Here is a 15,728-nt window from a genome sequence, read left to right on the forward strand (position 1 = left end):
CAAATTTGCGTTAGTTTTTTTTTTTTTTTTAGCATTTTGTCCCAAACAAAAACCATAGTTTGCTCTTCCAAGTCTAGTGTCAACGCAGCTATTTTTGTTTGTTTTTACTTTTGCAAATGATACGTTTTTCCTCACAGCCTGCGCAGTTTCCGGCCATGTTTCGGCTCAGATGACAAACTTGATTGAACGCATGTAAGTTGTTCAAAAATAGAGAAAGGGAAGTAGGGAGAATCACTTCTTCAGCAGCCTTTGCTTCTCCATTCTTCAACAGCCTTTTGTTTTGAGGAAATAATTAAAGTTTTACATCCTACTAGTTTTTAATGTGTTTAATTTGATATATTTATAGCCATATTTATGGCACACAAAACTTATCTAAGTGGTTATTAATATTCTTTAACAGAATTTCTGGCACAGACACACACACTCAGCTGACAGCTTATTTCGTGGTCATTAAATTGAATTAAATTTTAATTTAATTTGTTCAAGCCCAAAAAGTTGTCGCATGCCGTCAGCGTCGACGCCGCCTTTTGATGATTTATTATTATCAACGGCCGAAAAACTTTTCGTTGACCAAATGATTAAAAAACAAAAATCCACTGTCCAAGCTCTTAAGCACACAACTACTTGCAACGCGTTGCACGCGCTTCTTCGTCTGGCGCAAAAGTTGTGCCTTTATCATTCTTTGCCGGCGAATTTCTATGTCAAATTGTGTGAACTTTTTTCGGCAACTGCCTGGACGACGACACTTTATCATGTCTCAGTGCTGTCGCTGACCGCCTTTCACAAATTGAAATGTGTCCGCGGCAGTCGAGAGTAAATGAGGCACAACCAAGCCGCAGCCACAGCGGGTCGCAGCTCTTTTCCCTCGTCTCTCTCTCTCTCTCACTCCAGCTCGATGTATTATGTTGAACAAATCTCCAACAAAAAATGTACAAAAGAATGGCCGCTTTTGATTATGTTACCCTGTGCTCACAACATGCGTAAGCTTGGGTATGATAGAAACGAAAGACCGATGCCAAGCTCTGAGCTCGGTACAAGGAATCGCCTAGTCAGAGCTTGCTTTCACTAAAATAAAAATAAATACATATATGGCATTATTGCAAGGCTTGGAATACTTGGGAACAATAGAACTTCACATTATTTACAAGACTGGCTTGACTTTGTCCTGATATGACAGGGTCCTAGGTAAAAGGTATAAGCTACATGACTTTTGAGTTGAGTGTGGGTACAGGGTATCGCCATGCCGATTACATTCGTCTGTTTTTTTTTCTATTTCGAAAGATGTTAATTTTATATTTGACATTTGTCCGTTGCATGTTGTCCGCATTTGGCAAATATTAAGCTCAAGTGATTTTTGACACCAGGGCATGCACCTACTTAGTGCTCTTTACTTAAATTTCAAACGAAGACATATTTAATATTTCGTTTCTACTGTGGGTCAATGCGGCGTATGCGCAATTTGGCATGTGTTATGAGCCTTGGGCGTTTAATAACTGCACTCATCTTCAACTCAATTGAAGCTTTTAATTATATCTGAATGGATTTCTATCTGAAAGCTGTTGCCACTTTAGCTATCTGCCAGGTGTGCCGCCTGCTTGGCAACAAAGCAAAAGTCATTTTGCTCCTTTTGCTGCTTTCATTGTAATTGTTTTTTGCAGCTTAAGCCAGGCATGCATTCAGTCAACTATTCGATCCAATTTGATGGACTCGCCAATCAAAGTAATAAAACTATATTACTTATCCCACACAAGTGGGTCACTTTTATCGTACTTAAATTTTGTATCCGCGTCCGAATTAAAGAAATACTACAAATTTGGTGTATGTGTGTCAGGTTGGTGTGCACAAGCAAAACAATGTCACAATGTCAATGTAGTGTACAAGAAGTGTAAGGCATGTTTTAGGCGAAGTAGCAATAGTGTAGGGTTCAAAAATTGACATAGTCTAGCTCCCTGCGCAAACGCAGCGTAAGTCGCAGCTTGCACAGTTCCTTGTCGTATTTGGCTTGGCACCGATCCACATCCACGGCGTTAGGCAGCGGCAGCTTGAGCCTGTATAGAGTGGTGCCTAGGTCCAGTTCCTTTTCCTGCAGTTTTAAGCTCATTTTATCGGCAGTCATTTGCTCATCGGGCAGGGATATGTCGAGTACAAGATCCTCACAGCTCGCCGAGGCTGCTGTGCGTTGGCCCATCTAAATGTAAAAGGAATATAGCTTAACGTGGCTGAGCATGGCGCAGGGGTGCGTGCCAACCTGCAGGAAGACATCCTCAGTGCCAACGGCCTGGCGATAGGTCATCGTGTATTCTGGGTACTTGCGCGTTTCCAAAGTGTCTGCGTCCTCTCGCTCCTGCGCTTCCTGCCATTCCTCAAGCGTGCTGGGCTGCGGTTTAGGAGGTTCCTCCAACGGCGTTGCCACCAGGTTAACCTTTTTCTTGCCGCGGGCCTTGGAAGCATCAGCACCAGCTGCCTGGGGCCCAATGCTCCCAGGTGCTGATTGAATATTAAATATGAATCCTCTCAGATACTGCGATACTGCTGTACTCCGGCTACCATTTACTCACTCTGCTTATTTACCACCAGAGATTCCTCCTCATCCTCGCTGCTGCTGCTGCATTCGATTCCACCTCGTCTCCGACTCGGGTTTAACAAATTTTGCAGCTGTCGCAGCTGGTCGGGATTGTCAAAAAGCGACATTGCACGCTTTTGTTTACTTTACTATTTAAAAAGTTACTTTCTTTTATTATTTGCAAAGAGCTTTTTCGTATTCACAGCTCAATGTTTGTTTAAATAATAAATATGTTATGAACTGTCTTGTCTAAAAGCTGTCCAAAACTGAAATCGATTTTGAAGCCTACTTATTGTTGTTCCTCTTTTTTTTTTTATTGGATTAAGGTGGAGAAAAGGTGTGTTTCTAGGCCTGCTTCAGGGCAAGAAGGCAGCGGGTGCATCTGTAAGTTGTTTATTACGTTGTCCAGGCGACGGAGCTCTGACTAGGCTGGGCGTGGCAAAAAAAGGGTGCTATATGTGAAGGGTACTCAATGGAAATCCATAGCTCTTGCTGAGAGTATTATTATTATATAAGTTGATTACAGTTGGCATATAACTGTTAAGCGCTTTTATATGGCACATTAAATAGGATATTGGCTGGTCGAGCAGGCAAATAGAATCCTTCAACGCATAGGTCTTTGACTTTTGGCTGTTTGGTTTTTAGTTCTCATATCATTTATGCACAGCCTATTTCGGTATATTTTTAAATTATTTGTGTGAACCCTAAAAAAGCTGCTGTATGTGGAGCCTAAGATGGGATCTGGAACATCCACTTGGCAATATGAAACCATTTCGTTTTTAAATCCATTCCCTAAGCAGAAAGGCTAGATAAATGTGAGTCTAGTTATTGTCAAAATTATTCAAAGCAGCAAAAATAATTGCACAGATGGGAAAAGGCATTGAAATCCTTTGTGTGCAATTTTTGAGCTAAAAAGTTTTATTTTTAATTTTTGCACTCCGCGAGTCAAATAATATTTAAAACATATTTCATAATTTTTGTCAGCTGCTTGGACCTTATCCGTAAACTTAAACAAAATGCATAATTCACTGCCAAGGATAACCAATGGCAGGCCTAACTTTGTCCTCTCGTGCTTTTACTTAGGTATTTCAATTAAAAACTTGGTGCCATTCATAAAACTTTTTGTCCAGCGTTCCCAGCGACGTTTCCAAAACTCTCGACAACTAGTTGAAAAATTAACTACGACAACGAGCAGAAATATTCCACTTGTCAGAAACAATTATTTTTGTAAATTGTAAAAATATTGTTGACCTTCATTGGGTCTTGGCTTCAGCTAGGGCCATGGCCAAAAATGATGGGCCGCAGTAAAACAACAAATTTGCATTTTTCACACGCCTGCTTGGGAAAAGCTCTAATTCTGCGAAGCCGCCCAAAAGTAATCGACTGGCCAAAACCAGAAACATGAAAACGTGGCCGCGTGTTAAATGCAAACAACATGACTCTGACTGAATACAAAGTCCGACTGGCTCGGATACAATAGCTGCGTGGGTCGAGGCCGTCTCGTTTCAGTTGAATGAAAAGGGATTTTCGCTATTCGTTTTTCATAGTGCCTGCTGCTGATGTTTCTCATCTTGCTGGATCCCATATGTTTAATTTGTTTAACATGCGCGTTTCACACGGTACAACAACAAACTGTGTGCCCGAGAGCGATTGGTTGTCCTTCTGGTTCGTTGCCAAAACAGTTCTACCTGTAAAGACCATTGTCGTAGTTGGCTAACAAACTGGGTCACATCGGCCGCAACTGACATTGTTAACTGGCTGAAAGGGGCACAATTCAGACAAAAGCTACTCTAATTTCTCCTTATTTGCAGATGTTGGCATAGCTGCTGAAAATAACTTTCAAGTCGAGAGATATTTCTATTATTATTCTGCAATTGACAATCTATTATTTATGGGGAATTTGTGTATTATATAGGACGTTATCTGATTATCCCTTTTGAATTGTTAGTATTAATACAAGTTCACCCATGACCAGGCCGTACTGTACGCACAAGCAGCAGGTCCTTTGGCTGATTTGTCAAGATCTCACTCACTTTATAATTGATTTAAATGGCATACACAAGTTAAGCTAATGTATAAAAACATCACGTAACTGAGATTTAACCTTTGCTTTGCGCATTCAACTATAGCAGCTATTTCATATGGTCTTCTCTGGGGGTTGCCTCGACATTCCAGCTGACGCATATCCACAGGAGACAATGGGCAATCCGTGAATACATGTCTAACTGTATTTTGGTCACACATTCAATGCACTGCAGGCCGGATGAAACTGGGGGCCAATAGGTGGGGAAACGTTCTTTTCACTGTCCCCCCCTATATATGTATTTATCCTGTCATACACAAGACTCAGTCCCAAAATGGATTTTTGTATAGCCCAATGCCACGTACCGCCGCCTGGAAGCACGCAGTGAAAGTATAAGTGAAAGTGGCGCCTCATCGCCCCTTAAAGCATCTGCTACAAATTTCGGGTATAATTTTTTTGTTGGTTTTTGTTTTGGCTGCTCCTTTGAATATGATTTGTGAGCTGAAAGCGCTCCAGCTGGCATTTTTTGTTTGCTGGCGCTGCTTTTGAACAGAATATGTATAATTTTCTAGGGGTAGAGGGAGGCAGAGGGGTCGGGGGTTACATAAAACGTAATTAAGAAGGCATTAAGTATCATGCATAAATCATTGAAAACTTGCACATTTACGCCTGTTACATGGTGTGCTTGTGGCGGGAGCTAACACATGTGGGCGACGGGGTGGAACTTATATAGGTAGAAGTTGGGCCTTTATAGTCGGCCATTACTGTTAATTTGATGTTGCCAAAGCATATAAAAAAAAATTCCAGTGCGCCAGCCAAGTTCCCCAACAGAGATTTAGGTCTGTTGATTGCATATACGGGCGACACAGAGTCGCACAATTTTTTGGCCAAAAGGAGCACTACTTCCGGCATTAAGGAATTGTCTCTGCTACTGCCTCGAGCACGTTTCTATATGAATGAATAGCTCCCACAACCGCACAACCGCAGCGGAACAACAATAAAAAAAATATTGTTAAAAAACCAAAAGAAATATCATTTTAGGATAAACGCCGTTGCCGCTTATTTGAGTTTGTGCAGTCAAGCGGTGCCAACCAGCGAAGAGTACACAGAAAATGGAACAAATAGACGGGGGAATAGAAATAAAACTAAACAAGCCAAGTTAGCAGTATCAGCCAAAAGAGACATAGCCAAAAAGTAACAACAAAACAGAAATACAATTCAAAACGGACCCGCTCTCAACTTTAAGCAGCGCACATTTTTAAAGTCCATTGGAGCATAAAATGTTAAAAAATAGAGAAAGAAAAAAAATTATGCAGCTGCACAGGTTTGGTCGAGATTTAAGTCAATAAGGTTTCCCGACCACAAAACTCTGCCAGCAGGCGTCTTGCTGCCCATGGCCAATGCCACAACGGCCATAAAGAGCGAGCCACAGCGCTCAAAGGCACAGAGAACAAAAGTGAGTGAGTGAATGAGTGAGTGAGTGAGAGACAGAGAGGGAGAGAGAGTGTGTAGAGAGCGACTCGTCTAGGAGAGCTGTCAGCTGTTGGGCCTTTGAGTGATAAGCATTGAGTGTTCTTTCATACTCAATGGGCTGTTGGGCAGCCACGTGCCAAAGCTTTTTACTTGCATTACGTTTGTTTGTAAACAAGTTGAAAGCTCGGCTACAGCTGTTTGTTGTTGCGTGGCACAGTGGAGTGAAAGCATTCGAAAGTTGATTTAAATCGATTAAAAAGAAATACAAGCAGCAGCTATAAAAGAATATATATGTATATAGCAAATTTGAAATATAGTTCTATATATTTCACTGTGCTCTAAGACCTGGAATGAACTTCAGTTTGAAGCCATTTGTCATATATGTATATATGTTAACTTTACTATAATCTGAAGGTTAGCTAAACTAATTTATTTATTGTATAACTGTGCTAAATTTACTTCTAAAATATGTGATCTAACCCAAACTAGCACTGACCTATACAAATTAAAACGATTGACACAGCAGTAGAAAATGAAAGCGAAATGCGCTCCAATTGAATTAGAGCGTAAAAACATCTAATTGAAACAATGGTTAAATTTAAATGCAATTATCAAACGCAGCGAACGTATGCAAATTAAATAAAGTACAGCAAGTTCAATTAAGTCCAAGCTCGTGCAATTTGAGCCCAATTCGCGTCATAAATTACAAGCACAGACGAGTTTCGTCAAGTCACGCGCCAAACTGATCGGAATACTTAACTAGGGCTATGTCTGTGAAATGGAAAGCTGTTTCCCGTTGCAAGGGTCCAAAAGACGAGACTTACGCACTTACCCTTCTTCTTCTTCTTCTTCTCGCCCTGGGCTCTGGTTTCTTTCTGCGCCCCTGTCTGCGCTCTGGCTTAGCGGTAAATATATCCTCAGCGCTGCTGCTGTCGCCGTCGCTCCCGCTACTTTGCAGACTCTCCTCATCGGAGCTGTCACTTGAGGCCAACTCTTTCTGCATATTGCCCGCTTCCGCATCGCGTTGTCGCAGCGCTCGATAGTCGCTGACGCCGCCGCCGCCGCCGAAACGCTCGCGAAATGATTTATAGAGGCCGGCGCCGACGCTGGCAATGCTGCTGCGGCCAAGTCCATGTATGGCAGCCGTGGCTGCAGTGCGTCCGCCGTAGCTGCGTCGCTTATTCGCCTTCTGTCGTGCACTGAGCCGCGCATCGGAGGCAGTCGCCGCGGTCGCCACGCTGGTTGACTGCGCAGCCGTCATATCGAGCAAGGCAGCACTCATGTTAGAAGTAAATAATGATAATACTCTTGATTCCCAGTTATGCAATGGGTGTTGTCGTGCCAGAGCCGTTGTTTACAGTTGGCATGTTGCTCAGCTTGATGGCGCTGCCGATGCCGCTAGAGATTCGCTTTATGCACTTCTGAGTTTTCCGACTAGCGTAGTTACCAATTACGTTTATTTTGTATTTGTATCTGCAACGAGAAGTGGGCGAAAATTTGCATGTACTGAATTAATTAATTAGGAAATTCGATAGGCGCGCCAGGTTTTTAACATGGATTGTTGACTCTATGGCGTATACCATAACTAAGTACGATACGATAAATGGGAAATGGGCAAAGAATGGACCTACAACATGCCATGGAAAGTCGGGGGAAATGAGCCATGCTGCAGACTGCCGATGCCCTGGGTAGTCATAGCATAGAAAATGTTATAATCTGAATCCAAAATCAGCTGGTGTGTAAAGATTTCATCTACACTGAAAATGAATTCAAGCGAACTTAAGATGCATCCGCTAGTTCTCGAAACCTATATACATATGTATCTATAATTAACCGGAGAATGAGAGTTAGCAAAGAGTTTCATTAGCCTTAACAGATATTCGCCATTGCGAAGTAAATTTCAGGAAGAGATCACATCTATAGGAAAGTATTTTGGTAATAAAAAACTTTTCCATTATTTCGGAAATATACAATAACACATTATACTATTTCGCAGTGTTGTTAGTCTTTTTTAAACTATCATAGTTTTGAATAAATCCAATTTTCCTAATTCTTGTGGGAACAGATCTTTATGAGATAAAATAGGTTGTACTCCCAACAGTTTTCATTTATTTTTATATATTTTTGTGAACACTAATAGATCAAAAATTGTAACATCAAACATTAAAATTACAGTAATTTGCATTTCATGTCGCCGCAGTCAGCTCTCGATTCCCCGCCCCTGCCATTCATCAATTAAACGCGAAATGTTAAATTATCCGGTTCAAAATTTTGTTAATTCATGTCTCACAAAATAAAAATAAAAAAACATAAAACAAAACGTCAGCAGCGGCAAATGAACATGAAAATGCGAATTTTACTCGGTTTGTTTGTTTTTTTTTTCGTATTTTCTTTTTGCCTTTGGGGCCTTGGCATGCAAGTGAAAAGCGTCGGAAAACATAAAAGGTACAAATGAGCGCTTTGAGGCCCTTATGTGATGACAAAGGTTAACGAGTTTATAAGGGAATGTCATTGTTATGGTGACAGTACTTTAATCTGACTACTGCACAGCGGAGGAGGTTTCATATACCGATAATAATATTCAAATACTTATTTTCTACCCACTGCTTCAACTAAAGTATAACATAGTTTTTAAGCCTAACGGAAAAATATCAAGTGGGATTACTTTAGTTGGGTGTACCCGACTAGAATATACGCTGTACATTGTGCCGAGCTACCGTTCACAAGAAGTGGAGCAAGCTGAGCAGCTTCTGCTGTCTTGATTAGCTGACATACAGAAGTGTGTAAATAGCAAAACCCATTTTGGGAGCATTGGGGGAAAGTAACTAAAAAGTATACGGGAGTATACTTTCCTGCCTATGGCTCTAATAAGCTCTGATAAAAAGTCAAGAAACATTATTTCTATATCTAGTTTTATCGATCGGTTCGAGATATCGATGAGCTGTGAAGATCTACGTTTAAAGTGTCTAGTCTCTGACTCTTATAGTCACTAAGTTCGACGCATTTAACTGACAGTTTAGACATGCACGTGGTTTAATCGACTCGGCTGGTAATATTGACTAAGAATATGCAATCTTTATGGGGTCGGATCTGCATCGTTCCGCCTGTATAAGAAGGTAATAATAAAATTGGGCAACTGTGGATACATTCTTGATATTTTGGTTCGGAACTACCAAGTCGATATAACCATATAGCCGAGAATAAATACCGAGTGGCACTGCATTCAGAATGAAACTCTTCGTTTGCAATGTAAAAAAGAAAATTGAACATTATTTTTTTATAATTAATTCATAATCAATTAAAACTGATGCAAGCTCTGGGTTTTCCCCATAGAAACTTGTTATTCATGTACATAAATGTTCAATTTTTTAATCACATGTTTTTCTGTCTTTTTTTTATCACATAAATGCAATTAGGCCAACTACTTTTTGGGCATGAATAATGTGTGATTAGCTGCATAACTAAAGCCTAGATTAATAATATTTCTATGTGTGTCAACTGGAATAGCGAGAAGCTTTTTAAAACCCCTTCCAAACAGCTAGCTCTAAGATTTCTTGGCTCAGGAAATGCTAATTATGTGGGTTATCAAGAATATCTGTTGCCATATGCGACAAACATTTAAATTAATTTAAATTCTCACGGTGTATTGACGTTGTGGGCATAATAAACAAACGATAAATTGATGCCGCCAGGCCCAGACCCAGACCCAGGCCCAGGCCCAGGCGGAGGGCCAGGAAAAGCCCCAGAGACAGTGCTCCACGCGCACACACACGGGAGACTCTCACCCAGAGGAGCCGCGGCCACACCATGGCAAACTGTCACATTAGCATATTGAGAACGCAACGGGCCAACAAAAATGCGACTTGGTCGTTGTTGTTTGCTAGTCAAGCGGCTGAGTTGACGTTGACGTTTACGTCGACGTCGACATCGACGGCAACGCTAACGCTGACGCTGACAGCGACGCTGACAGCGACGTCGCAGCACACAGCAGGCGCATGCGCAACTTTGGCTTGGCCAGCAGCTCGTCGGGCCATTCGCTGGTATCAGTCAGTTTGCAGACTTTCGCGTGTGCGGTCGTAGAAACGAGACTAAAAGAGACTAAAAGATAAATAGAATAAAAAATAAAGAGAGAAAGAATCGAAAATATTTTACATTTGGGCGCAACTTGTTGACAGTTTGAATTATACTGAACGCTGAACGAGTGTGAAATGTGAGAAATAGTTCATACAAAACGAATTGAATGCATGTGATTATCATAATTAATAAGTGTAGTGTAAAAATTAACAAAAATAAATAAAGAAAACAGTCACGAAATATCAAGAAAACATTCTAACGGTAACAAGACGCACAGACGCAACAGTTTAACTGGCTCATTAAGCTATCATTGACTGGGAGCGACAACAAATCGTTGGCCAACCTGTTGAAGATGCTGCTGCTCCACTTACATCACTGGCCATTAGCATTGACCATCACTTCCTGCATTGTCGCCGCCTCAACGAGCTTCACAACAACAACAACAACAACAACAGCAGCAGCAGCAAGCACGCCAACAAGAAGATCTACAACAACAGCCACAGCATCCTCCATACCGGGCAAATATCAGGCATATGGCAGTCAGCATCAGCCGAAGAAGCTGCGCGCTGGCATTGGAGCCGCGGGCAACTCCAGCGGCGTGGATGCCACTGGCAATAAGCCAGTAAACCAGTTCCGGCAAAATCCTATCAAGAATTGGTTTGGCGTCTTTAATCGTAATAATTCGCCGCCGGCTCAAGACCAAACAGCGACATGTTCCTGCAGGTGGGTACACAAAAAGCTGTCATGGTCATGATAGCCAACATCCAGTTAGCCAAGTTAGTTACCCAACCACACGATAACCGCATTTTATTGGGTGTCATTGTCACGGCATACAAATCGCACGTACAGTTAAAGATACAAATACAGACACAGAGTCAGATACATTTACACACACGCTGCACGCGATCAATTTTGTTCGATCTTTTGACCCACAAAATAAGAGAACGATTTTCGCTGGCATTTCATATCATTATTTATGAAGGCGTTAAGCTTTCCATATTGTTGCACATGCATTGCATACGTGACGCTAAAGGTATGAAAAGTGGCCCATTATGAAAGGAATTCAGCTGTGAGTGGCAAAAAGAGGAGGAAAAATAATAAAACTCAGACTTCTTTCGGATTTAGCCCGTAAAGATATTTACTTTAACTTTCTTTATATATGAATCTATAAACAGTTCGACATTCATTTCTTTGTGAGTTAAGTAAAAGAAGAACCACAGAAAAGTTCTGGCATTCAAAATAAATGCCTTTATGGCTTTCCACAAAAATTACTTAACAATTTCACGCATCACACTTAACATTTGGCGAGAAGTTTTCCCATTTTCGAACTTAGTCAAATTAAGAGACTAAGCTGTGGCTAAGCTACTCAGTCTCAGCTGCTCAGTGATAGACTCTGAAGATGTGGATTTGAAAAGCATTCCTGAGCTGCCTTCTACAACTTGCATTGCCTGTGGCTGTTGAATTGCCAATGGGGAGTTGCTCGGGCCTTCGGCATTGTCAAGTACCCGTGGGTATTGATGAAGTAGAAACTGTTTGCATAAGTGCAGACACTTCAGGGAGTTCTGAGGAATGTTTTTGTCGGCACTCCCCGCTTAGGAATTTTAATGATCAGCCGAGCTTCGTTCGATGCGCATTCCAACAAAGCTGACTAGATCGAATTAGGTTAGGTCAGTTCCTATGCACGAGGCTTTTCTTCTATCTTAAAGGGAGTGTGTTCGATTTTCACTTTTATTTCCATTCGCAGAAAATGGAGCAGATGCCAGTGAGCCCCAAGCTGTAAGCTGTAATTTATTGAAAAGTTTTCTTTTACGTATAAAAGCAAATTTAGTTTGAAGAAGAACATGTCTCGGCCAGTTTGAAAAAGTCTTCTTTAGCAGCTTATAAGACTTTGGGCTTAAAAACCTAAAACCCGTTTAGTTCTTACTTTTGTATTTTATCTTAATTTTTACTTTTTTTTGCATTTTAAATGAAATGGGGCTGATTTGCATAAGTTTTGATAACAGTCGCTGTGTAGCTTGTGCTTTAAACATGTATGTCTGTATCATCTGCATCTCTATCTGTATCTGAATCTGTTTACCTTTATCTGCATTTGTAACTGTTTACCATTATCTGTATCTGTACCCGTATCTGTGTATCTGTACCTGTATCTGCTTTTGAACCTGTCCCCGTATCTGTGTATCTGTATCTGTATCTGTGTATCTGTGTATCTGTGTATGTATCTGTGTGTCTGTGTATCTATGTATCTATGTATCTATGTATCTATGTATCTGTGTATCTGTGTATCTGTGTATATGTGTATCTGTGTATCTGTGTATCTGTGTATCTGTGTATCTGTGTATCTGTGTATCTGTGTATCTGTGTATCTGTGTATCTGTGTATCTGTGTATCTGTGTATCTGTGTATCTGTGTATCTGTGTATCTGTGTATCTGTTTATGTATCTGTGTATCTGTGTATCTGTGTATCTGTGTATCTGTGTATCTGTGTATCTGTGTATCTGTATCTGTATCTGTATCTGTATCTGTATCTGTATCTGTATCTGTATCTGTATCTGTATCTGTATCTGTATCTGTATCTGTATCTGTATCTGTATCTGTATCTGTATCTGTATCTGTATCTGTATTTGTATCTGTATCTGTATCTGTATCTGTATTTGTATCTGTATCTGTATCTTTATCCTTATCTTTATCTTTATCTTTATCTTAATCTTTATCTTTATCTACCTATCTATTTCAGTATCTTAGTACAGATATTTGTATCTGTATCTGTTACAGTATCTGTATTCTCTTTCTGTACCTGTACCCGTATCTTTATCTATATTTTTATCTGTATATCTTTATCTGTGTTTGTATGTGAAGTCTGTTCATATTCTGGTGTATTGGAACCAGCCATATGTGTGGTTTTATTTATAAGGTGTAATTAGGCTTGGCTCAATGCGTCATATTTTTGTGTCAGTTTTTAGGGGGGACGCCGTATTCTTTGAATTGGGTCGCACATTTTACAGTCTTTGTTTTTGCGTGTTGCTGGTTTCGGGACGCCTTCGACTTTGCCTTGGCCACCATTGTTGGGGCAATGACTCGATTAACAACAAAAAAGAATATCAAGCCGAAGCTCTCTGTGTTTGATTCTTATTGCCGTTTTTTTTTGTTGTTTCTGAGAGCCGTCGATTGATTTGTGACCAAAATAAAATTATTTAGTATATAAGACCAAAATATAGAGAACAGGTTGTGCTTTCCTTTGTAAATCGTTTCTCTCTCTCTCTTTCTCTCCCTCTTTTCTTTCTCTCTCTTTTTCTCTCTTCCCCTCTCTTTCTCTCTCATTCTCTCTGCTTCTGAATCATTTTTGAATGCAGTTTCTTTGGTTTTTGGCAATTATAAACCAGTTTAATGTAACGATGTCTTTATAAATATGTTGGAAAATCTGCGAAACGTTTGCATACGGTCATAAAACACTGTGACACTTTCTTTATGACAGTATTAATAAAGATTGTTAAGCTTGTGGGTTGTTGAACTCTGAACTAATCAACGAAGATTATCATTCAATAAACTGGCCATGGATAATTATTTTAAGCAGCTGTTTAATCTGAAGCTATGTGAATTTAGTTGTGGCACAAGACATAAAGATAGCTCAAAAAAATTTTTAAAGGGGCTATTGAACAAGTGAAATATTATTAATCGATGCATATTATATAGTTTTAATAAAATCTGCGGCATGTTAACCTTGATCTTATTACGGTATTCAAAACATATACTAACTTCATGCATTAAGCTTTTATAGTTTAGTATATAGCATAGTATTAAATAATATATATATAATATAGGCATATCTTTTGATGTTGATCAAGAATATGTAGGTCTTACAAGGTCGGAAATTATGTAAATTTGCAGAATCGCAATGTACTGTATTTCGCTTGCTTTCATAGAACATTCTGGTTGTGTCTGTTTATACTTATCGATACGATAGAAATTTAGAAATTAATATACTTTCGCCAACTCGTCTAAGTTAGTTATACCATGAAAAGAGTATTGCTTATTCGGTTGCATCCGACTGCAAAGCTTTTACTTGTTATGCATGATAAAGTGGATGACAATCAATTATTACTAAAGCCCGCTCACTATTGCCACTTTTGCAGATGTGGGGAGCGCAATGATGAGTCGAGAATCGTTGGGGGCACTACAGCTGGCGTCAGCGAGTATCCCTGGATGGCCAGACTGAGCTACTTCAATCGATTCTACTGCGGTGGCACGCTGATCAACGATCGCTATGTGCTGACGGCGGCGCACTGCGTCAAGGGCTTCATGTGGTTCATGATCAAGGTGACGTTCGGTGAGCATGACCGATGCAATGACAAGGAGCGCCCGGAAACGCGCTTTGTGCTGCGCGCCTTCAGTCAGAAGTTCAGTTTCTCCAACTTTGACAATGATATTGCGCTACTCCGTCTCAACGATCGCGTGCCGATCACCAGCTTCATCAGACCCATTTGCTTGCCCCGTGTGGAGCAGCGCAACGATTTGTTCGTGGGCACGCGCGCCATTGCCACCGGCTGGGGCACGCTCAAGGAGGATGGCAAACCCTCCTGCCTGCTGCAGGAGGTGGAGGTGCCAGTACTCGACAACGATGAGTGCGTAGCCCAAACGAACTATACACAAAAAATGATCACCAAGAATATGATGTGCTCTGGCTATCCGGGGGTTGGTGGCCGGGACAGCTGTCAGGGCGACTCTGGTGGTCCTCTGGTGCGTTTGCGTCCCGACGACAAGCGCTTCGAACAGATCGGCATTGTCTCCTGGGGCAATGGATGCGCGCGACCAAGTTATCCGGGTGTCTATACAAGGGTCACCAAATATCTCGACTGGATTGTGGAGAACTCACGGGATGGCTGCTTTTGCGACGAGGATTACTAGGCATGCGTATTCCATTTCAGCTTAGTTATACTTCTACATATAGTCTTATTGCTATGCATATTTTGTACTTTTATATAAAAGAAAACCATACAAAACAACTGAATAAAATTAATATTGAAGTAGGTTAACCTGAAGGTGTTTCCCTGGCAAGTAAAATGAACCGAAATCCGGCCGGAAAGCCGAACCTTAAATACGCTACAGAACGTTGTTTGCCTATAAGAGCAACAAGATTTGCGGATAGGCTAGGGGATGCTAGGAGGACTAAAATCCATTTCAAGAGCTACAGGGTATTACAAACAGAACTAGATTATTAGGAATCCATAATTTAGGTTGATTCAAATGAATCTATTATTTTTTCGGCGAACATCGTATCATAAGTCACAGCTACACATATTTATTTTGTTACCCAAAAACAAAACGTGCGTTAATTATCTTTCACAGCTCGCTCTAGGTACAGGGTATAATGAGTGGGGCATTCTCGACTAGACTTTATGTTTAAATACTACTGACTGAAACATGTAAAGCAGTATACTGCTAAAGAAAAATACTGCTTGAGGGAAGAAAAGCACTGCTTTATCCACTGCTTACTCCGAAGGTAAATAAATATTTCAAATTATGTTTTTGCTGGGCATTCTCCGTATTTTTTCCTAATCTAAACACACTTTATTTTATAAGCTAAATTAAAGATGTTTT

At 40.6% G+C, this 15,728-nt stretch overlaps 3 protein-coding genes across 3 annotated transcripts in view; 1 reads left to right on the plus strand and 2 right to left on the minus strand.

Annotated features, from left to right (window-relative positions):
* Positions 1 to 15,728, minus strand: part of LOC115770471 (venom dipeptidyl peptidase 4) — a 73,147-nt gene that overhangs the window by 56,300 nt on the left and 1,119 nt on the right. The window contains exon 2 of the mRNA XM_030715751.1: positions 6,892 to 7,532. Coding sequence (XP_030571611.1) covers positions 6,892 to 7,341 — 450 coding nt within the window. The 5' untranslated portion in view covers positions 7,342 to 7,532. The remainder of the gene's footprint in view (positions 1 to 6,891; positions 7,533 to 15,728) is intronic.
* Positions 1,734 to 2,783, minus strand: LOC115770478 (protein PIH1D3). Its single transcript, XM_030715762.1, has 3 exons — positions 2,559 to 2,783; positions 2,249 to 2,487; positions 1,734 to 2,188 (listed from the first exon to the last, which is right to left on the minus strand). Exons 1-3 carry the CDS (start codon positions 2,689 to 2,691, stop codon positions 1,925 to 1,927), a joined length of 636 nt encoding a protein of 211 aa, XP_030571622.1. The 5' UTR covers positions 2,692 to 2,783; the 3' UTR covers positions 1,734 to 1,924.
* On the plus strand, positions 10,371 to 15,103 carry LOC115770481 (venom protease). The gene is made up of 2 exons (XM_030715766.1): positions 10,371 to 10,856; positions 14,264 to 15,103. The coding sequence occupies exons 1-2, from the start codon at positions 10,486 to 10,488 to the stop codon at positions 15,033 to 15,035; spliced, it is 1,143 nt and encodes a 380-aa protein (XP_030571626.1). The 5' UTR covers positions 10,371 to 10,485; the 3' UTR covers positions 15,036 to 15,103.

Source organism: Drosophila novamexicana, unplaced genomic scaffold (assembly GCF_003285875.2).
Source record: "Drosophila novamexicana strain 15010-1031.04,08,12 unplaced genomic scaffold, DnovRS2.1 tig00004555-arrow-pilon, whole genome shotgun sequence".
Lineage (NCBI taxonomy): Eukaryota > Metazoa > Arthropoda > Insecta > Diptera > Drosophilidae > Drosophila > Drosophila novamexicana.

Excerpts from the sequence above, each read along its gene's own strand:
- LOC115770478 (XM_030715762.1), bottom strand. The coding sequence starts at position 2,691 with ATGTCGCTTTTTGACAATCCCGACCAGCTGCGACAGCTGCAAAATTTG. Across the intron at positions 2,488-2,558 it reads TCTGGTGGTAAATAAGCAGA|CACCTGGGAGCATTGGGCCC; the intron begins GTGAGTAAATGG and ends ATATTCAATCAG. Across the intron at positions 2,189-2,248 it reads CTGAGGATGTCTTCCTGCAG|ATGGGCCAACGCACAGCAGC; the intron begins GTTGGCACGCAC and ends TTTTACATTTAG.
- LOC115770481 (XM_030715766.1), top strand. The coding sequence starts at position 10,486 with ATGCTGCTGCTCCACTTACATCACTGGCCATTAGCATTGACCATCACT. Across the intron at positions 10,857-14,263 it reads ACAGCGACATGTTCCTGCAG|ATGTGGGGAGCGCAATGATG; the intron begins GTGGGTACACAA and ends CCACTTTTGCAG.